This window comes from Aspergillus sydowii (genome assembly GCF_001890705.1).
Source record: "Aspergillus sydowii CBS 593.65 unplaced genomic scaffold ASPSYscaffold_2, whole genome shotgun sequence".
Lineage (NCBI taxonomy): Eukaryota > Fungi > Ascomycota > Eurotiomycetes > Eurotiales > Aspergillaceae > Aspergillus > Aspergillus sydowii.
This window is the reverse complement of record NW_024467860.1, coordinates 1,314,525-1,333,330: the sequence shown is the minus strand read 5'-3', so window position 1 is coordinate 1,333,330 and position 18,806 is coordinate 1,314,525. Positions and strand designations below refer to the sequence as shown.

The 18,806-nt window shown below is 52.1% G+C and overlaps 8 protein-coding genes across 8 annotated transcripts; 5 read left to right on the top strand and 3 right to left on the bottom strand.

The window, feature by feature from the left end:
- Positions 1 to 88: 88 nt before the first annotated feature.
- ASPSYDRAFT_85874 (uncharacterized protein) lies at positions 89 to 1,528 on the top strand (the record flags this gene model as incomplete). The annotated part of the gene is made up of 3 exons (XM_040851577.1): positions 89 to 1,095; positions 1,153 to 1,350; positions 1,411 to 1,528. 3 exons carry the CDS (start codon positions 89 to 91, stop codon positions 1,526 to 1,528), a joined length of 1,323 nt encoding a protein of 440 aa, XP_040705986.1.
- An 846-nt stretch (positions 1,529 to 2,374) lies between these two features.
- On the bottom strand, positions 2,375 to 3,430 carry ASPSYDRAFT_85873 (putative C2H2 transcription factor; the record flags this gene model as incomplete). The annotated part of the gene is made up of 2 exons (XM_040851576.1): positions 2,375 to 3,247; positions 3,299 to 3,430. 2 exons carry the CDS (start codon positions 3,428 to 3,430, stop codon positions 2,375 to 2,377), a joined length of 1,005 nt encoding a protein of 334 aa, XP_040705985.1.
- A 2,176-nt stretch (positions 3,431 to 5,606) lies between these two features.
- ASPSYDRAFT_143761 (putative L-cystine transporter) lies at positions 5,607 to 6,708 on the bottom strand (the record flags this gene model as incomplete). The annotated part of the gene is made up of 4 exons (XM_040841369.1): positions 5,607 to 5,981; positions 6,054 to 6,492; positions 6,565 to 6,582; positions 6,671 to 6,708. 4 exons carry the CDS (start codon positions 6,706 to 6,708, stop codon positions 5,607 to 5,609), a joined length of 870 nt encoding a protein of 289 aa, XP_040705984.1.
- Positions 6,709 to 7,402: 694 nt separating this feature from the next.
- ASPSYDRAFT_85871 (uncharacterized protein) lies at positions 7,403 to 9,830 on the top strand (the record flags this gene model as incomplete). The annotated part of the gene is made up of 3 exons (XM_040851575.1): positions 7,403 to 7,553; positions 7,610 to 7,977; positions 8,028 to 9,830. 3 exons carry the CDS (start codon positions 7,403 to 7,405, stop codon positions 9,828 to 9,830), a joined length of 2,322 nt encoding a protein of 773 aa, XP_040705983.1.
- Positions 9,831 to 10,741: 911 nt separating this feature from the next.
- On the top strand, positions 10,742 to 12,230 carry ASPSYDRAFT_55096 (NCBP3 domain-containing protein; the record flags this gene model as incomplete). The annotated part of the gene is made up of 2 exons (XM_040848977.1): positions 10,742 to 10,801; positions 10,869 to 12,230. The coding sequence occupies 2 exons, from the start codon at positions 10,742 to 10,744 to the stop codon at positions 12,228 to 12,230; spliced, it is 1,422 nt and encodes a 473-aa protein (XP_040705982.1).
- A 622-nt stretch (positions 12,231 to 12,852) lies between these two features.
- ASPSYDRAFT_143140 (putative glycosyl hydrolase) lies at positions 12,853 to 14,939 on the top strand (the record flags this gene model as incomplete). Its single annotated transcript, XM_040841315.1, has 2 exons — positions 12,853 to 13,765; positions 13,834 to 14,939. The coding sequence occupies 2 exons, from the start codon at positions 12,853 to 12,855 to the stop codon at positions 14,937 to 14,939; spliced, it is 2,019 nt and encodes a 672-aa protein (XP_040705981.1).
- A 462-nt stretch (positions 14,940 to 15,401) lies between these two features.
- Positions 15,402 to 16,150, bottom strand: ASPSYDRAFT_40789 (uncharacterized protein). Its single transcript, XM_040846151.1, has 2 exons — positions 15,538 to 16,150; positions 15,402 to 15,463 (listed from the first exon to the last, which is right to left on the bottom strand). The coding sequence occupies exon 1, from the start codon at positions 16,014 to 16,016 to the stop codon at positions 15,804 to 15,806; it is 213 nt and encodes a 70-aa protein (XP_040705980.1). The 5' UTR covers positions 16,017 to 16,150; the 3' UTR covers positions 15,402 to 15,463; positions 15,538 to 15,803.
- Positions 16,151 to 17,125: 975 nt separating this feature from the next.
- On the top strand, positions 17,126 to 18,781 carry ASPSYDRAFT_27824 (uncharacterized protein; the record flags this gene model as incomplete). Its single annotated transcript, XM_040844444.1, has 5 exons — positions 17,126 to 17,266; positions 17,413 to 17,569; positions 17,604 to 17,912; positions 18,151 to 18,202; positions 18,352 to 18,781. 5 exons carry the CDS (start codon positions 17,126 to 17,128, stop codon positions 18,779 to 18,781), a joined length of 1,089 nt encoding a protein of 362 aa, XP_040705979.1.
- Positions 18,782 to 18,806: the final 25 nt, after the last annotated feature.

Here is an 18,806-nt window from a genome sequence, read left to right as displayed (position 1 = left end):
CAACCTCGCCCAAGAGGGCAAACTAAACAAGCTCAACCGCTCTACGATAGAGGCTGGCGCTCCTGATGCGCCAAAAACCGCCGCCTCCATGACTGAAGCAATGGACCCCGATTCCCCACCCCTTGAAGCATTCAAGCCGAATTTTAATCCCAGGAAGCCGACGCCGCCCCCATTTGAAAGTCAAGAGCAGTCATCGCAGCACGATGGCACCAAGTATGAGAGTAAGAATCACCCTAGATCTAAGCAATTCGAGCTCCATGTTGGGCAACAAGCTGCCGATGATGCCCTATGGCGGACTTCAGATCCTCACGGCTCTTGGAGGCTTCCCAACAACCCACTTAGTCTAAGAGATTATTCCCCTCCCGGCAGTGACCGGTATTCTCAAGAGTTGAAAAGTCTCTCCAAGGAAGCACTTGGGATAATTGAAGCACCACCAAAGGGACCTAAGATGATTTTCCCACCTATGGAGGACCCGCAAAACCCATCAAGCAAGCATCATAGACCGGATTTCGACCAATTCACGCTACCGGCGCTTCAAGACCCGTCAACAGGCCATTCGCCTAATGCTTCCAACACAAAATTACCGCCCATTCACACCCAACTCGGGCCTGTATTACCACCACCGCCTACCGGACCCCCTACACGCACTACACGGGCACCGTCGGCACCGTCGGCACCGCCATTCTCGCTACTTCCCGTCACAGCCATCTCCCCGCCTTTGACGAGGGTTGAGCCCAGCCCTCGAGACCATTATCGTGCGCCATTACCCCAGTCAAAGATACCACCTAGTCCGTATCAGCATCCCTCGCCTGTAAGCTTGCAAGCTGCATCTGTCGCGTCGTCACCGGTCTCACAGCAGCCTTGTTGGCGAGGCGCCAAACCTCTCGGGCCTTATCCATACGACTCGCAATCTATAGCCTCCAACAGGAGCCCCGCGGCAAGTTATCCGACGCCGATTGATCATCCGTCGGTCTGTGATCCTGGAAGCTTCACGCCTTCGTCACAAGGCAACGTGGCAACTGCTCCGACAGGCACATTCAAGTGCTCACATCCTGGATGTACAGCGGCCCCCTTTCAAACGCAGTATCTACTAAAGTAAGTCCCGAAACCCGATATAAACATAGAAAAAGAAACATATTCTGATAGGCTTAGTTCACATGCAAATGTCCACTCCCAAGATAGACCTCATTTCTGTCCAATTGAAGGCTGTCCACGCGGTCCTGGGGGGAAGGGGTTCAAACGGAAGAATGAAATGATTCGCCACGGGCTTGTTCATAACTCGCCCGGATACGTATGTCCATTTTGCCCAGACCAGCAACATAAATATCCGCGGCCCGATAATCTCCAGCGGTACGTACTTTGCGCCTTTCTTTTCAGGCTAATAAAATGGACTATGCTAAACAACCGCAGACATGTGAGGGTCCATCATGTGGACAAGAATAAAGATGACCCGGCTCTCCGACACGTTCTCTCACAACGACCAGAGGGAAGCGGCCGAGGGCGACGACGTCGAATAAATCCTCAATAGCTTTTTTATTTTTTCTATTATTTTTACTTTTATTTTTTTTTTCCCTGCCGATTATACAATGTTTCAATTCGAGCGCTGTTAGGAGACGGCTTTCTCCATCCACCGGAGAATAACGCGGCCATCTCATGAGAGGATAACAGCACATGCATTATGATATCTTGCTTTTATCTCTTTATTTTTTATTATTCAGCGATACCAGATGTTAGAACATTTATGCTCGGTCATTCGTTTCTTGCATTCTCTTTGTCCAACTACCAAAAGGGCGAAGATGGAGCGTGGAGTGTAAACCTGAGTTCCGGCGTTGAGTGACTATCTATTCCATTGTTCGTTTTATTTTGTTAAGGGTATATGGCGAGTCTCCTAGCGTTATCAACGTGTACTTATCTTCTGCTGCATATTTATGAAAGCCCCAGTGCGGTGGGGTCGGCGTCTATACGTCCCTGTGTTATAGACCTGACTTGGCTGGCGTTGACGGGCGGATTAAGTGAAAAAAAAAGAAGACCTTTCGAAGGAACAGAATGGATAAGAAACAACAACTTGAAGCAATGCTAGCCAGCTAGCCCGGACTATAACTATTTAACACAACAGTATTTTCAACAAATAGCGTATCCCACCACATAAAATCGTTCACAGTAGTTAGTACCCTTGCATATCGACGCTTGAAACCACAGCCAAAACTTGCGCCGTCCACCCGTCGATACTCGATCCATTGCCATGCAACCTGGTAAAGACATTAACCCAACCCGATTCAACTTTCCATCTTCCCTCTTCATAAGGAGATTACCCGCAGAGCCAGCTCTGTAGATAAACAAAAAAAAAGAAAAAAAAAAAAAAAAAAACCAGGTATTAGTTAACCCTCAAATGGATCCTCCTCACATGGTCCTTCATGTTATCCACGCGCGAAAAGACCCTCGTACAACCCTCCCCAGCCCACTCACACATAATTCCGGGGTTATGCTTCGCCTCATGGCGATCACGATCCTTCTTACTACTGAACCCAGCGCCGGGGACCTGCGGGTTGGACTGCGGACACCCGTCGTGCCGGCAGAAGAGGTGCTTCCTGTGCCGGTTGTAGTGTTTGCGCAGGTCGCAGCCGCGGCGGAAGAGGGACGGCGAGGTGCAGTTTGGGTATGCGCAGCGCCAGGCGCCTGGGTGGGTAGGCGACGGTATGCCGTAGAGGGTTAGGTCTTTTGTGTTTGTGGAGTGGGTTGAGGGGGTGCGCGATGGGGGGTTTGGAGATGGCGAGGAGAGGAGGTCTCCTCCGGCTGAGGATGTTTGGGGGTCGAGGTCCATGTCCAAGTCGACGTCGAAGTCTGGGTCGAGGTCGGGAGAGGCGATGGAGGGGATGGACTCTTGGTAGGGTGCGTTGCTGTTGCCGTGGTGGCAGTGGTGGTGGTGATGATGATGGCGGGAGGAAGTGGACGCGTGTGACGGGTGAAGCCATTGTGGACTTGGTTGGGCTTGGTTGGCTGTGGTGTTTGCGGTGTTGTAGTACGGGGATTGGTGCGAGATGTAGGGCTGGGCCTGAGGTGCAGGGTAGTAGGAAGAGCCGTCGAGCTGGCTGCCGTACGGGAGATACTCCTCTGGCAGATTGATGGGTTGTTGACTGGACATGGGGGCGAAAGATGCTTGCGAGGTGTAAAGCATCGAGTCGTCTGGGAGCAAGAGAGTGCTGTCCATGGCTGCGGTTGTGTAAGGTACTTCGTAACGTTGTATTCTCTGTGGATTTGTCAGTTCAAGTTGCTAAAGGTTGGTTGGTAATAGACCTACAGCTCTGTTGTCTTCCATCTTCCATGCTTTTCCGCTGTGTTGCTTTAGAATGCGGTAGGAGGCGTGGTGGCTGTTGTCGCAGAGGTGTGGCATTCCATGAAGACCGTCAGATAGACCCGTAGCAAGCAGCATGACTTTATATCCTTCGTCTCGAGTTGTTGGTTGCGCAGTGATGAGTATAGAAGTTCTATTCTGGAACCTGTCGCAGTGCAGTGCAATGTAATATCGAAACTCGCATCAGATTGAGCCCCAGGCCTGTGTTTTAATATTAGTAGTCTGCCAACATACTCGAGAGTCAGACGTGGCTATGCTAGATAAAATGTTTCTGGTTGTCAGCCAACAAGGAAGCTGAACAGAGGGCCCGGAAATCTCCCCCCCAGATACATGTCTTGTCCCGTCCACCTGGGAGAAGGAATGGATTGGTTACAGCGCCGATGTCACTGTCTCAGCTCGGTTGCCAAACGATCTACGAAACCCCACCGGTAGCTGAACTCGCTGAACTCATACGTTTACGTGGTATCTATCTCCCGCCCAGGGGCTGGGTCATTCTTCAGACAAGGGTGGTGGGCCCGCTGCTCATTCGCTGTGTCGTGCAGCGTCTGCATGGTGGTTCGCTGTAGTCCCGGTAGGGCTGAACACCCCTCACCCCCCAGGGAAGGCCAGGGGCCGGAACAGAGTTACCACCATGTAACTGACGCCCTGTTCTGAATGTCTGAGCCCACGGCATCCCCGATCCTCACTTACCGCTTCATGAGGAGGGGAAAGCAGCTGCACCAGATCTGCAGAGAAAGCTTGGTTCAGCGGGCTGGCCCCCAGAGAGCTCGCAAGGAATAGGCAATATGGTGCGCAGACCAAACAAGCGCCCCAGCCGGCCAACTGAGTAAGAAAACGTGCCAGATCCAAGGTCATAGAGCCCACCCAAAATAAACCCCGAGCCCCGACTTGGCAATACCCATATTTCGCATGGGAAAGCGGCGTTGTCATTGGATAATCCGTATGAATTGTGGCTGATGGTCCTCGCCAAGGCGCAGGCTACGGACGCACACTGCAGATCGTGACTCGAGCGCTTTACCGCCGGCTTTCTGGCGAGCCTCAACGGTCATTCGTGCACTCGCCGGGCAACGCTCCAGACTAGCGGTCCGTCGGGTCCCATCCCCAGACCCGCGTTGACAGTGGCGAGTGACAAACAGCGGTGTCCCGTTAAGCTCATCGCTACATCCGATATGAGTCTGCATGAGACCTGATGAATCGCTCGCTTTCTGCCGATAACCAAGCCCTCATTCTTGCGAGCTGGAGTCTTGCTTGCGAGGTGCAACGGGCCTCCAGCTGGCTGTCCACTGACGCGACTTGGAGGCCCGCAGATCACGTGGCTGAGCTTGCGAGGTCCAGTGACCCATGCGGTCCAACCAACCAACCAACCAGGAGTAGTGTATCCCTGTTCCTTAATTCTTAAAATATCTCCAGGTCCAAACATCCAAGACCAGCCTCACGCTTCCTCGAACCGAGAATCAGATTGGACCATTCCTTGGATTTCCTGAGAGACCTGCCCAATCTCACAGCTCTCTTTTCCCCGTTACGATTACATTTACGCTTGACTTAGATCCGGACCCCACGCGACATCGCACGTATCGAGGAAGGTGCCCCCCGAGGTGAGGATAAGTAATCAAGTATATGCTGCTAACTATGCTGTTATTCGAATACGTCGAGCGTAGGCGGAGGACAGTGGTAGAGTAGTGACTCATGGTCGATTCATAATCAAATGATCCAACGGAGATATCGGGCTTTGCGGGTGTAGATTGGACAGCGTGCTTGTTGCCTAGTGGACTGGTATACAGTTTGTCTGATATCGACGATTGCGCAAGCTGCTGTTGGATTTTGCACATGGATACCACGTATACAATTCCAAATATTCCTACACATGGCTGTGCTGTGCGGTTATACTCTGTGCGCCTCTGATTCGCCGGACAGTATTACAGTTGTTGGTTAAACTTCTGCGACTCTGTCTGAATAAGTGGGGATGAAGAAGTGACAATTCTCCATAGTAAACCGACACCCAGCGAGTCAGTGGTCGAGGTTTACGAGGAGGATCAACGGCTTAGGTCTTCAACAGGTTACTGTGCCACTACGTCTCTGATCATGACCGATTGATCGTGGCTGAGCTGGAATCTTGTGAAACGGTTTCGTTCCTGCAGATAATCTGATTATCCTGATATTCCAAATGCGACGATTCTATATGGCTCCAAAAATACTCGTAGTCATCATAAACATCACCACTGACAACTACCCAAAAAGTACGCGGTACCCAACTCTATGCGGCCGAAACGTTTGCTTCACGCTCGCGCCGATTCGACAACAGAGGGCTGTTCTCGTCAGGATTCTTACCCTTTGCTTCGTTCTCGGCATTTCTGTAAAGAATATAATGCTGCACCATAAAAATCAAGTCGAAGAAGATCGTGACGTTTGACAGCAGGAACTTAATTGGATTCCCTGTGATGCCACTCCAGTCGTTCTGAAAAGCGGAGTCGATGAACAGTTGGACTAGCGAAAGCACGCCCCCTGTGAAATCCAGTAGGATCTGAGCGATACTCCAGCCACGTGTGGATTTACGCTTGTAGTTGACCCATGCTTGCGGGACGTACTTGACAACCGTAATCACTAGTTTCACGTATGAAATGGCATAGATCTAGGACCTCATGTCAGACAAGCCTAAAAATAGGTCGAGCACGCTGCATAGCTCCCGATTGATTGTGCTTACCACGTCGATCCAAGCCCAGCTTAACGGTTCATAGCCTTCGTCAGGACTCTTGGCTAAAACAATGCAAATTACCACAGCAACTGCAGCAAATGAGCCCCAAAATAGTCCTGCAATCGGCGTACTGATTCGTTGGAAGCATGACACCTGAAACCCCCATATTTTCGGCCAAAACTGTGAGTAGACTAGGCCACTGAGGACAACAGCGTGCAGAGCAAAAGCGAAATCGTTGAACCGCACCGTCGGTTCCTGCGATACCGGATGCCGAGAAGCATACTGATGCCGAATCACGGGCGAGTATAGAAATGCCCCTGTATATACGGTATAACAGACGAACCCAAGAACATTGACGGTAGGGAAGTCGATGGCTAAGCCGGTAGTCGCCTTTCGACGATAGTTGTTAATGGGCTGCGGATAAAACGACGCAGACCAGCAGAATGTGCTTGACGCCTTTGTTAGTCTATCGTGCTCCGATATGGAACAGCTGCTGTAGATTAAAGGCGCGGTTGCTTACTATATCCATCCGAGCAGGCTGTTATCGTTATTGAGATCGGCAGTTAGTAATGAACCTACCGATCGTGGGGAACGATCTGGTAAACCCCAGTAGAAGTATCACCTACCGCGAGAGGGCCCTGCCAAAGATTTCAAGTTGCGACATTGCGCTGTCAGTCCATGGGGGAGGTGTTCAGGTCGAAGACAAATCGAAGACATGGGATTGGAATCGCGTCATTTCAAACGATAAGATAGCAATCGGCCGTGAATGAAAGGCGGTGAGAGGGGCCAGAATCAGTCAGCAACGGTTGCTCTGGTTATGCGCTGGCACGCTAAACCACAAAAGGCATTCTATTATTGGCTGTGGCATTCCCAGCCTCTCAACTTCTGCGGGTGAGGTCAATCAAATCTCGATCGGATGCATTGCAGCTGGTCTCCTTTCATCCTCTTGTGACCGACCTTTCCTGAGATCCCTCGTTCATTGTTATTGCTGTTTTTTTGAGGCTGAAAAGTCGCTTCTTCGTTGCGTGGTGAATTCCAGTAGTACTTCCCATCTCTTCCCCGCCTCGATATTCTACGATCAGACTGCCCTTCGTTTGCTCCACTGCCAGTCTCGATCGATCGCATACCAGGAATTGACACATTCTTCAAGCACGTATCCACGGTCTCGAGCAGCCATCCACATTATCCACCGAGATACCAGCCCTATCGATTCAATCCTCATCGTCTTATCGTCGCATGGTGCATTCCTCAACGCGGGGGGTCTCAATAGATCTCCTACGGTAGTCGACGTCTGCTATCCCAAATTCATTTGAATCAATCCCAACCGGTCGTGACCAAGGCCTTGTAACTACCGAGCCATGTCGGGCGATTCAGGATTCACGTCCCCTGGGGACGCTTCTTATGTCTCGAATACTCTGCATGTTGGCGATGGAACATGGGACCTCGACCGCGACACCTTTCTCTTACCCAATCTCATGGGTGTAAACTTCGAAACAATGCGATACAATGGTGGGCTCACAATGACAGCCAATAGCTTCACATTGTTCTCGCTAACATTTCTATAGGAATGGGAAACAGATTCCGAGATATGCCTCATTACCACACTCTTATTGCTGCCCATGGCATTATCGCTGCGATCGTATTCCTGGGGCTGGTTCCCTTATCGATTCTGCTCATCCGGTATTACTCGCTTCGAAATCCATACCGAGCGTTCAAATACCACGTTTGGTGCCAGGTTCTCACTTTATTCCTGAGCACTGTGGTATTTGTTCTCGGTTGGTTTGCTGTCGGGCCGAAGAGAAGTCTTTCGAACCCTCATCACGGAATCGGTCTTGCCATATACGTTATTATCATTTTCCAGATATTCTGGGGTTGGTTCGTCCATAAAATTGAGCGGAATAAAAAGAGATACCACGTGCCTCTCAAACTAGTGGTAAGTAGCTTTGCCCGTACCAACAATACTTGACTCTAACCGGACTATAGATTCATCGGTGGATAGGCCGTGCTCTGGGAATTCTAGGCATTGTCCAAATTCCACTTGGACTCACGCTTTATGGATCCCCAAAATCGCTATTCATCCTATACGCCGTCGCTGTGTTCCTTATCCTGGCGACATGGTTCTATCTATCTTATCGCTATGATTCCGACAGAGGGCCCTCTGGAGATGGAGACTATGACAGCCGTTATAGTTATGTGTCCCGTCCGGACGATGACCACGGTCATAGCAATCTCGGAAAAATGGCAGCTGCTGGAGCTGCTGGGCTTGGGTTGGCGAGCTTCTTCCGGCGCCGCAACCGAGACCGAGACCACGACCGCGTCTCCGATGGCTCTCACACATCTTACATGGATGAAAAATACTCGGATGAGGAGTCACGCCATGGTGGCGGTTGGGGAAGCAAGTTCCTCAAGATGGGTGCCCTTGGTGGTGGCGCCCTGCTCGCTAAGAAACTATTCGATAGGAGGCGAAATCGAGAAGGGGATGCCGAATCGGGTAGATACCAACCTGCCCACCGTCGGTCGGACAGCATGACAGAAGAGAGTTTAAGCCGCCTGGATGACCGTCCTCCGCCTGGCCCAAGCTATCCAGCTCCCATCAATCGCCCTCCCACTAGACCTCCCAGCAGGCCGCAAAGCCCGAATTCATCCTATTATGACTACTCGTACTTGTCGACCCAGGATGAAGGTCCATCCCATGGAGCGCGGAATGCTATGTTTGGGGCTGGTGCGCTGGCAGCTGTGAAGGGTTTCTTCTCCCGTCGCGGAAAGAAGAGTGATGAGCAGCGCCATGTAGAGGAAATGCGACGGCACGAACTCGAGAACGAAAAGTTAGCTCGAGCAAACAGCAAGCGTCGATACACTGGGGATGGATACTACCCTCAGCGAAAGCGCCCCGCTTCTCAAACAGCTACTGATGTCTCGACTGATCTAACACCTCGTCCACAACGTGCTCAATACCGGCCGGACTCGGCGCTCTCTACAGGCCCCGTTGCTTCGGGAGCGGTCGATGGTGCTCACTCGGATATGCCTCCTGCTCCGCCAGTTCATTATGATCCAGCTTCGACCATGACACCCACAGGGCCTGGGGCGCCACCTCCACCACAATCTCAATATAATCTAGCAGTCCCGCCACCAGTTCCGGTTCCAGGACCAGCACCGGGCCCTCCAGGTCATTCGTCGGGACACCTGCCGCCTGCTGGAAGCGGCACATGGCAACGAGACGAACACGTCGAATCTCCGCCAGTGTCAATCAAGGTGAAGATGCACGAGGATGGCCGAAACATCACGCTTCGGCGATTAACCGAGGAGGAAGCAGCTGCCGGTCGAGAAGCCCGTCGCCGAGAGAGACGCAATTCCCGCCGCCGAAATGGAAGCGCGAGCTCCGTCTCTGGCAACGAGCGTACAGGCAGTCGTGACCGCTGGCGACGAGTTGAAGAACTCGAACGCCGGCAACAAGAGCAGATGGATCGAGAACGTGCTGCTGCAGCTGCCGCAGAAGCCGCTGCTGCAACTTCACCTCCCCCGCAACTAGCCCACCCGCCTTACGCACAGGGCCCAGCAGCTTCAGGGAGCATACCCCCCTCCCAGTCTTACATTCCTCCACAGCAGAGCACGAGTAATTTCCCACCGCCGCGGCCTCCATCGACAAACCCATTTGGAAGCATCACATCGCCTGGGACATATACCGGAACCGACGCGAGTGAGTATGCCAGCAATCGCCGCCGAAGACGCGCGGAGAGAGCCCGAGCAAGGCAGGAGCGACAAGGGCATAGCGTTGAATTCACATAACAAGCCGGATGCCGCTCAGAACTTTTCCTGCTTGTCGTCTGTATAGAAAGAACTTCTCACTTCGCGATGTATCTTCGTTCATCTTTTCTTCCTGTTTATTATCCCCCGCATATATTTCGATGATCCCCAAGGTAACGACGCTAGCGCTGACTTTTTTTCTATTTCCTTCTCCTTTATTGTCTTTCTTATGTTGATTTGACTTTGATTTGACTCGTTATGATATGAACGGTATCTACTCTCTGGTTTCTTTTATCATCGGCGATCATATCAATGATTGAAATTTGGTTGGAATGTATGCTATGATCTTTGAATATGAAACCAGGGCCGAATGTTGAAAATGTGTTATGACAACGCAATAGGATGGATATGATTTTGTTCCCTTTTGTTTCCACAGTCCTGAATTTAAGCCATGGGCATATCTTCCAGGCGCCCGTGTCCCATGTACTATGTGGTCGAGTATACTAGGTATCTTCATAAAATGAACATAATAAGCTTCCAAGTGTGATTCTTTCCAATTGCATACAGTAGCATGTAGGCCGTCCACGAGTGTAAGCTAAAAGAAAAAAAACCCGTCGACAACCAGGCCTGGCTGAATACAGGTTAGCATGAGATAGTGTGGAGGCTGAGGCTGGGTTGTAGGCGGTCTGACTTGAGTGACGACTGACGACTGACGATGGCGGAAGTTTCAGTCTCCGCTCACTTCACCAGAGCTCCATTCGCTCTGCCTAACTCACTTACTCGACGTTTTGTTTCTTACCTGCTCTTGTCCTCTACCTACCCTTTCACCCTCACTCCGACTTTTCCTTCTTTCTTCTCCTCTTCCATTCCCTTCAATGGTGGTTGCGACCGCCCAACAACAACACCAACCCCAACCTCTCCAAGAAGCCCCCTCACACGCGATGGACGCCACAATGGACATCGACATGGACCTCGACCTCGGCCCTCTCCCAGAGCCCGAGCCGATTGAGACGGTAAGTTTACAGGGGAACAAAGCGTATTTCTACTAGAACTAGTCCCAACTGATCACATTGCGCACAGGAACAAACGCTCCAAGCTACAACCGCCACCTCCGCAGACGGAAACGTCGCCGACCCCCAAAGTGCCGAAACCCAATCTGAAAAGGTCCACATCCGCGGTGTGGATGAATTGACTACAGATAATATCAAAGAGTTTGCGTCGACCTATTTTACTCTTGAACCGCCCGCCCGCATCGAGTGGATCGACGATACCTCCGCGAACATCGTTTACTCATCGCCCGAGGTCGGCCTGCAGGCCTTGGCTGCTCTCACGCACGATGGCGAACTCCAAGAAGGCGGTGCTGCCAGCGAGACAGCTACTCCCACAGTACCAGGGGAAATCCCCATTATCCGACTCCGCTCGGCGAAGGTGCTCACTTCACACCCGGACTCTGTTCTCCAGGTGCGCATCGCGGTGAAGGCGGATAAGAAGAAACCGCGCGCGTATGAGGCGAGTCGGTTCTATATGATGCACCCAGAGCATGACCCGCGGGAGCGGTTGCGCCGCGAACTAGAGACGGATCGGCGGCGCAGTGGGGGAGGAGATAGTGACGGCGATTACCGCCGGAGGCGGTTCGATGGGCGGGAACTGCGCCGCCGCCGGGACCGGGATCATGATGAGGGCATTACAGCGAGTATGTACGACGATGCTCCGGCGACGGATCGCTCCGACGCGGACAGAGACTGGGATCGTGGGAGGCGGAGACGAGGAAGTGGACGCCGCGACCGCGAGCAAGAGTTATTCCCAGATGAGGGCTCGAAATCAGGGCGACTGCGCCATCGTAGCGCGTCCCCTGGGCGTGATACTCTCATGATGGAGGGCGGTTACATTGAAGAACGACATGAAGCGCGTCGACGGTTCCGTGAGCGCTCGCCACCGCCCCGACGGAATGAAGGCCGGGAGCTATTCGGCTCGGCTGAGGGGGACACAAACTCGCGTGAACTCTTCCCGAACAAGACGGCAAACACTTATCTCAAGAAAGAGCTGTTCCCGTCCAAGGTCAGCAACCATCGCCGATCGGACGCCATCGACGTCGCAGACGAGACGGCAGACTTGTTTGCAAGGCGTATATCGCTCCCCTTAGTAGACGGTGCACAAGACACCAATCCAAAGCGGAGCCGCAACATCGAGCTTTTCCCAGACTCGTCACGATCAGAACATACCGGGAGAGGAGTCAACATCCGCGGGGCGGCCGGCGAAGACCAGGGCTTTGCGATTCGAGGTGCAGCGGAAAACGGTATATCGATCAAGGGCAGGGGCGGAGCATCGGTTCGCGAGCTCTTCCCGTCAAAATACCATAACAACACCGGCAAGGAATTGTTCTCTGATAAGATTGAGGGCCGGGGAGGACCGCGCCGGAAGGCTGAGGACATGTTTAGTTAGCGAGTGCTCACTAATTCACTTCCCTGGTTTGTTTTGCATACTCTTTTCCGTTGTTTCGATCAATCATAGCGGTGGATATCTAGTCTAGCTTAATATTACGATCTCGACTTCCTATACAATCACAGCTTATTACACCTGCATTGTACGTAGGGACTTGCACGGCATGTACCTGAAGATCAGCCCTAACTTCTTCCACTATTTTGATACAGGCACTCATTTAGGGATATGAATAAACGTTGTCCAAGTCCTCCATACTGAGATACATTTCGGAGTTATTGCACATCACCTTGTTCTTTGTCTGGCTTTAGGCTGAATCCCACCTGCAAGTCCCAAGACTCCAACTTCAACCCCCGCAGGAAACAAATTCATCCACCAAATAGAAGCTTCCCAAAACCGCTACTATTTCTCCGAGCTCCTGATACCATTGGACGACATCCCGAAGATCATGGAAGTACTGTCATCTTGTCCCCGTCGGGGGTGTGACGACTGACGCAGCAGATGCTGAGCTGTTGTTCAACCCACGACCAGTATAGGTATTTATTCCACCCCCCGCTCCCTGCTCTCACAGCCATCTCAAAGGACAACTACAATCACTTGAAATAAAAAGCAACATAAATCGACAATGTTATACGCCGAAGAAGACAAACTCATCTTTCGCTTCGACGACCACCTCCTCTGGATTGAACCCTGGAGCAACAATGCCTTCCGCATCAGAGCCACAAAGCTCGCAGCCATGCCCACAGAAGACTGGGCTCTATCCAAGCCTGACCCAGATCCATCCTCCCAAGGATCAAAGCCAGCAACAATCTCCCTCCCCGCAGACAAAGAATCAGAAGCAAGCATCACAAACGGCAAAATCCGCGCGGTGGTGACCAAACGCGGCAAGCTGACCATCTACAACTCCCAAACCAACAAGAAGCTCCTGGAGGAGTACGCCCGGCACAGACGCGACCCGACAGATCCCAAATGCAGCGCTCTGGAGATCGAAGCGCGCGAGCTCCGCCCGATCCCGGGAACGAGCGACTTTCACCTCACGATGCGGCTGGAGTCGCTCGACGCGCGGGAGAAGATCTTCGGCATGGGCCAGTACCAGCAGCCCGGGCTGAATCTCAAGGGCGGGGACATTGAGCTTGCGCACCGCAACTCGCAGGCGAGTGTGCCGTTTGCGCTGTCATCGCTGGGGTATGGTCTCTTGTGGAACAACCCCGGGATAGGGCGGGCTGTGCTGGGGACGAATACGATGAGCTTTGAGGCTTACTCGACCAAGGCGTTGGATTATTGGGTTGTTGCTGGGGATGGACCGGCGGAGATTGAAGAGGCATATGCCAGAGTCACTGGGTATGTGCCTATGATGCCGGAGTATGGGCTTGGGTTCTGGCAGTGTAAGCTGCGGTATTGGAATCAGGAGCAGTTGCTAGATGTGGCGAGGGAGTATAAGCGCAGGAATGTCCCGCTGGATGTTATCGTTTGCGATTTCTTCCACTGGAAGCATCAGGGAGATTGGAAGTTTGATCCTGAGTTCTGGCCTGATCCGGGTACGTTACATGAAGAGACAGTGGTTGGTGGTGGGAGAATTGCTAACGGTGTGTTTTCTGAATGACAGATGCAATGGTCAAAGAACTCAAGGATATGAACGTCGAACTCATGGTCTCCATCTGGCCAACCGTCGAAACCGCCTCAGAGAACTATCCCGAGCTCCTCGAACAAGGCCTTCTAATCCGGCACGACCGCGGCCTGCGCATTGCCATGCAATGCGACGGCGACATCACACACTTCGACGCAACAAACCCCTCCGCGCGCAAGTTCATCTGGGAAACCGCCAAACGGAACTACTACGACAAGGGCATCAAGATCTTCTGGCTCGACGAAGCCGAGCCCGAGTACTCCATCTACGACTTCGACATCTACCGCTACCACGCCGGCAGCAACGTGCAGATCGGGAACACGTTCCCCAAGGAGTACGCGCGGGCGTTCTACGAGGGCATGCAAGGGGCCGGGCAGTCGAATATCGTCAACCTGCTCCGGTGCGCATGGGCGGGGAGTCAGAAATACGGCGCCCTCGTTTGGAGCGGCGATATCGCCTCGTCGTGGTCGTCGTTCCGGAACCAGCTCTCCGCGGGCCTGAATATGGGCATTGCGGGTATCCCCTGGTGGACGACGGATATTGGGGGCTTTCATGGTGGGAACCCGGACGACCCTGCTTTCCGGGAGTTGTTTACGCGGTGGTTCCAATGGGGCACCTTTTGTCCTGTGATGAGACTGCATGGGGACAGGGAGCCCAAACCCGAGGGCCAGCCGACAGCGCCGGGCGCAAGCAACGAGATTTGGTCGTATGGGGAGGAGGTGTATGAAATCTGCAAGCGGTATATTTCCATCCGGGAGACGCTGAGGGGGTATACGAGGGGACTGATGAGGGAGGCGCATGAAAAGGGAACGCCGGTGATTAGGACGCTGTTCTATGAGTTTCCTGATGATGAGAGGGCTTGGGAGGTTGACTCGGAGTATCTCTACGGATCGCGATACCTTGTCGCACCAGTTCTGGGGGCAGGACAGCGGCGGATCTCGGTTTATTTGCCTCGCGGCGCATCATGGAGGCTGTGGAATGGGAAGGGCGAAGGCGAACAGGGCAGTGGAGAGACCCGCGAGGGAGGACAGGATATCGAAGTCGACTGTCCCATTGAGTCGATGCCTGTTTTCGTGCGAGTATAGTAGTTCATCACATCATGATCGACGATGGATCAACGGCATCANTGCGTTCCAGGGGAATGATCCGGGTGAATCCCTGTCTCGTGCTCTGGTTCGGATATGAAGCGTATCTCACATCAACAATAATGGATGCAACCGTCGTAACCGAAATGTCTCACTCCAGCAGTAAAAGCGGGGCCTCTATTCGTAGAAGCCGGAAAATAAAGTTCCAACTTCCAAGGATCTTGCATCGTCCTCGTCACGCTCGCCTGGCAGGAAGAAGCAATATACCGATCTATATCATATTGCACCTGCATATTGCATATGGACTCCACCACCTCCTACCCAAAAGAACAAGGAGCTCGAGGGATTCGGGATTCGATCGCGATGGAAACTCAATCGGTTGATCTGTCAATAGTTCTGTTGGACTTCCAAGGTGCAGGTTTTGGTTCCTCTGCGCCGAGACCTGCGCCTGCACCTGCGTCTGCTTGATGAGGATGCTGGAAACCTGAAAAGGAAATAGTTGGGCCTAAATGATTCGGATACTCCTACTCAGTAGTCAGTACTGGCCAGGCCCAGCCTAATACTCTAATATGTAATGTTCTTTGTTGTTGATACTCACCGTCTTACGATCGTGCATCAGCCGCCACCGAAATATATATTTGACGATCACTGTCAACGTGCACATCCAGTAGAACACGATCTCATCTGTCACAGTTAATGATCAAAATCGCACATCGAGTCCAATTTGGGTAGACGACAGTATTCAACGTCACGCAGGGAAAGCCGGATTCTGCCCTGCCCGTCGACGGGCCTCATATTATACGTGGTTCCCTAGCACCATCATACAGTATCAATAACATCAACAACATCAACAATCCGTACACCTTACACTCTAGCCGTTACATCATAATAGTTTGTCGACGACCATGCACTATACTTAGTGGTTGAACCAAGCCACCCAGGGACGAGATACCCCATCAACAATACAACTGTGATAGGCGATAACCCACCCGCCGTCCGTCCTTGGAACGGACAAAAGTACAACAACAGATCAAAGCAAAGCAAGGCCAGAGTAGAAAAAGGAAGCACGATATACATACATACACACTGTAACCCCAGGTTAACCCCGTCTGGCCGTAAGGGAAACCCAACGACAGAGTAAAACCATGGAAATAACCAGATCATGCGCATTCCATGATTCAAGCAAGAAAAAAAAAAAAAAAATTAAAAAAAAAAAAAAAAAGAAAGGAGAGGTTAATAAAACTGGTTTTTGAATAGGAAGCCAAGGGCCAGTCCAGGATAGGCCGTTAACCGTACAAAGAGAGTCTATGGTTCTGCCAGTGGCGGATGCAAATTCCGGAGATGCAAAATCCATGGGTCGGATCGGGCAGACCTGGGATCTGAGCGTTTGGAACCACATCTACGCTGCTGGACGTGCTGTACAAGTACATAGGGTGAACGTGATGTCGATGATCACCGTGAGATTTCCAAATTCCAGCAAAGCACACTGGATGGAACGAGCGGGATGTGGGAATATGGGTGAAGAACCCGGAGAAATGGAGAGCCTGTCCCCACGAAGGCTGCTGTATTTTGGTTTCTCCAGTGGATATGTACGCCCTCGCCTCATCTCATCTCTTGGTCGTCAGCAGCCGGTGCCAATTGGGCCGTTTTTTTCTTTTTTTTTGCGGGGATTGCGATTTGTGATAGTGATCTGAGCTTTGGCCTCCTCGTTTGCGCCGTGGTGTTCTTGCATTTGCATCAGACCGAGGCTTGTCTATTTGTGTTTCAGATCTCTCATCTCCTGAGATCGTGATCGCAGTATCTGTATATTTGGATAGTATCTCGAGAGAGCATCATTAGCCGTGCTTGGTAACTCGCACTATCGGACCTCGAACAAAGAACCTCGCTGAGAACCCACTAACCAGGTGCGTGGGACAGACAGACTGGGTTGATGGGAATAGAATCCGAACTTCTTCATCTGAATTTCCAGATCAATGGACAGCCGATGGTCCGGCACGTTGTTGACAACGGAACGGATGATGCTTATTTGTCACGAGCAAGAATTAACTAACTGACTGACTCGAGAAACAGACAGACAAAGAAACTCAATCGCTACTCTTGCGGTTTCTGGGAAGACTGACGAGCTTTGATTCTATATTAGGCGGACTCGGAGCGGATCAGGTCGCGACAAATTTCTTTGTTCAACAATGTGCCATCAGACCATCACAGAAACTTGTGGCGTTGAGTCTGGGGCTGAGGCTGGGCCTGAAGCTGGAGCTGGCGTGAACGAACTATTGAGTGAGGATTCCATCGACTTGATTTGTCAGTTTGCAGTCCCCTCTGGCCTCGTCAGTTTTGTCGCCTCGCCTCGCCTTGCAAGATGATGCCAGCAGTGCCAATCGAGGAATATGGCTGGGGTGGGTGTACACATTTCGATAGCTTGACTTTGCTGATCCATCATCTGGCGACCCTTCGGTGCACCTCGTAGATACAGCGGAGTAACTTGAGTGGCACAAGGCCGAGCAGTCCTACTCGGGAACCTCCAGAATCCCTACCAGGACTGAATCGGGGTCCATTGCTATCTGCCTGTCGACTACCAGCATCAGTACGAATCGAGTTGAACAGACGAGCAGAGCCATGTAGAGATAAGAGTAAGTTGCATAAATAATGCAGAAAGTACTATAGTTAGCAGTTCAAGTTGTGCTGTGCTGCGTAACGGGCGTATCGGTGCAAAGATACAAAAATACCATGCCGCATACCAAACCGCGTACTGCAAAGACAGACCTAAACCCAAACAGGAAAGCGCACAGAGAGTGAAGCCCGCGGCTCCAGCTCCATCGGCGGGCATGGAGATCGGGAACCACACAGCCCTTCTAGAGCGCAAGATGGTCCCCGAACGGGCTCCCTGGACCCCGATCGAGGGATCCTCCAATCAGAGACCCCGAAGCAGGCCGGAGGCTTCTCGACGTCATGTTCCGTCTTCCAAGGGTTTGGGTGAGGGACCTCGACCGGGGCCAGCGTTCTTGTGCGGGTGCCGGCCGTTTTCTGTATCCCACTCTCCTTAATTCTATGTGCTATGGAGAGGGAGGCTTGCATTGGATCGTGACGTTGTCGCACACACTTCTATTATTATTGTTGTTTTGAGTTTGGCGCTGGTCTGTGGGTGGGAAATAATAATCGATTCGGTAACCACCTCAGACTGAGCAACTGAACGTGCTGATTACGACGATAGTGAGAATGAATACGAGGAGGATTCAAACGGCGTCTCCGGATGTACTGAAGGAGTGAGTCTGACGACTGTCGAGTGTCGACTAGCGACTAACGGGGTCTTGAAACAGCCGAAAATCTGTATAGTAGCAGACGGCAGGCCGTATTTTTATTTTTATTTTTATTTTTTTATTTTTTTTTGCGCTATTCTGTAAAATTTGCAAAGTCGCTTTTTGACAGGTGCTTGGGCCGTCGGGGTTCGCAGTGCAGGCCCGACAGTCAGGAAACAGCGGCGGATGCGAGACCGCCGTTCGCTCCACTTGGTTGCCCCTTCAAGTTCGCATTGGATCCCCATCTGGGCACAGTCGACAGCCCTTCTGCAGCAAGCAAGGGTTGCTGGTCGTGTCTGTTGCGGTTGCACGGGCGCGCGAGAGAGGACAGAAACCGGGGACTTCATTATTACTTACCCTACCACTTTGGCATTCCTTCCATTGCAAGCCGTGATGGCGAAGGATTTCTTATTTCGCGCGTATCTGATGTGGCTGCCTGGGGCAGCAGCTCCCCTTTTAGCAATCGAGACGGTCGATGGTGCCCGCTATCCGCACCGCATGGGGGACGATCGATCCTTGGCCTTCGTCGTGCACCGTCGGCGCTAAAACCGACACTACAAGGGTTTATCTC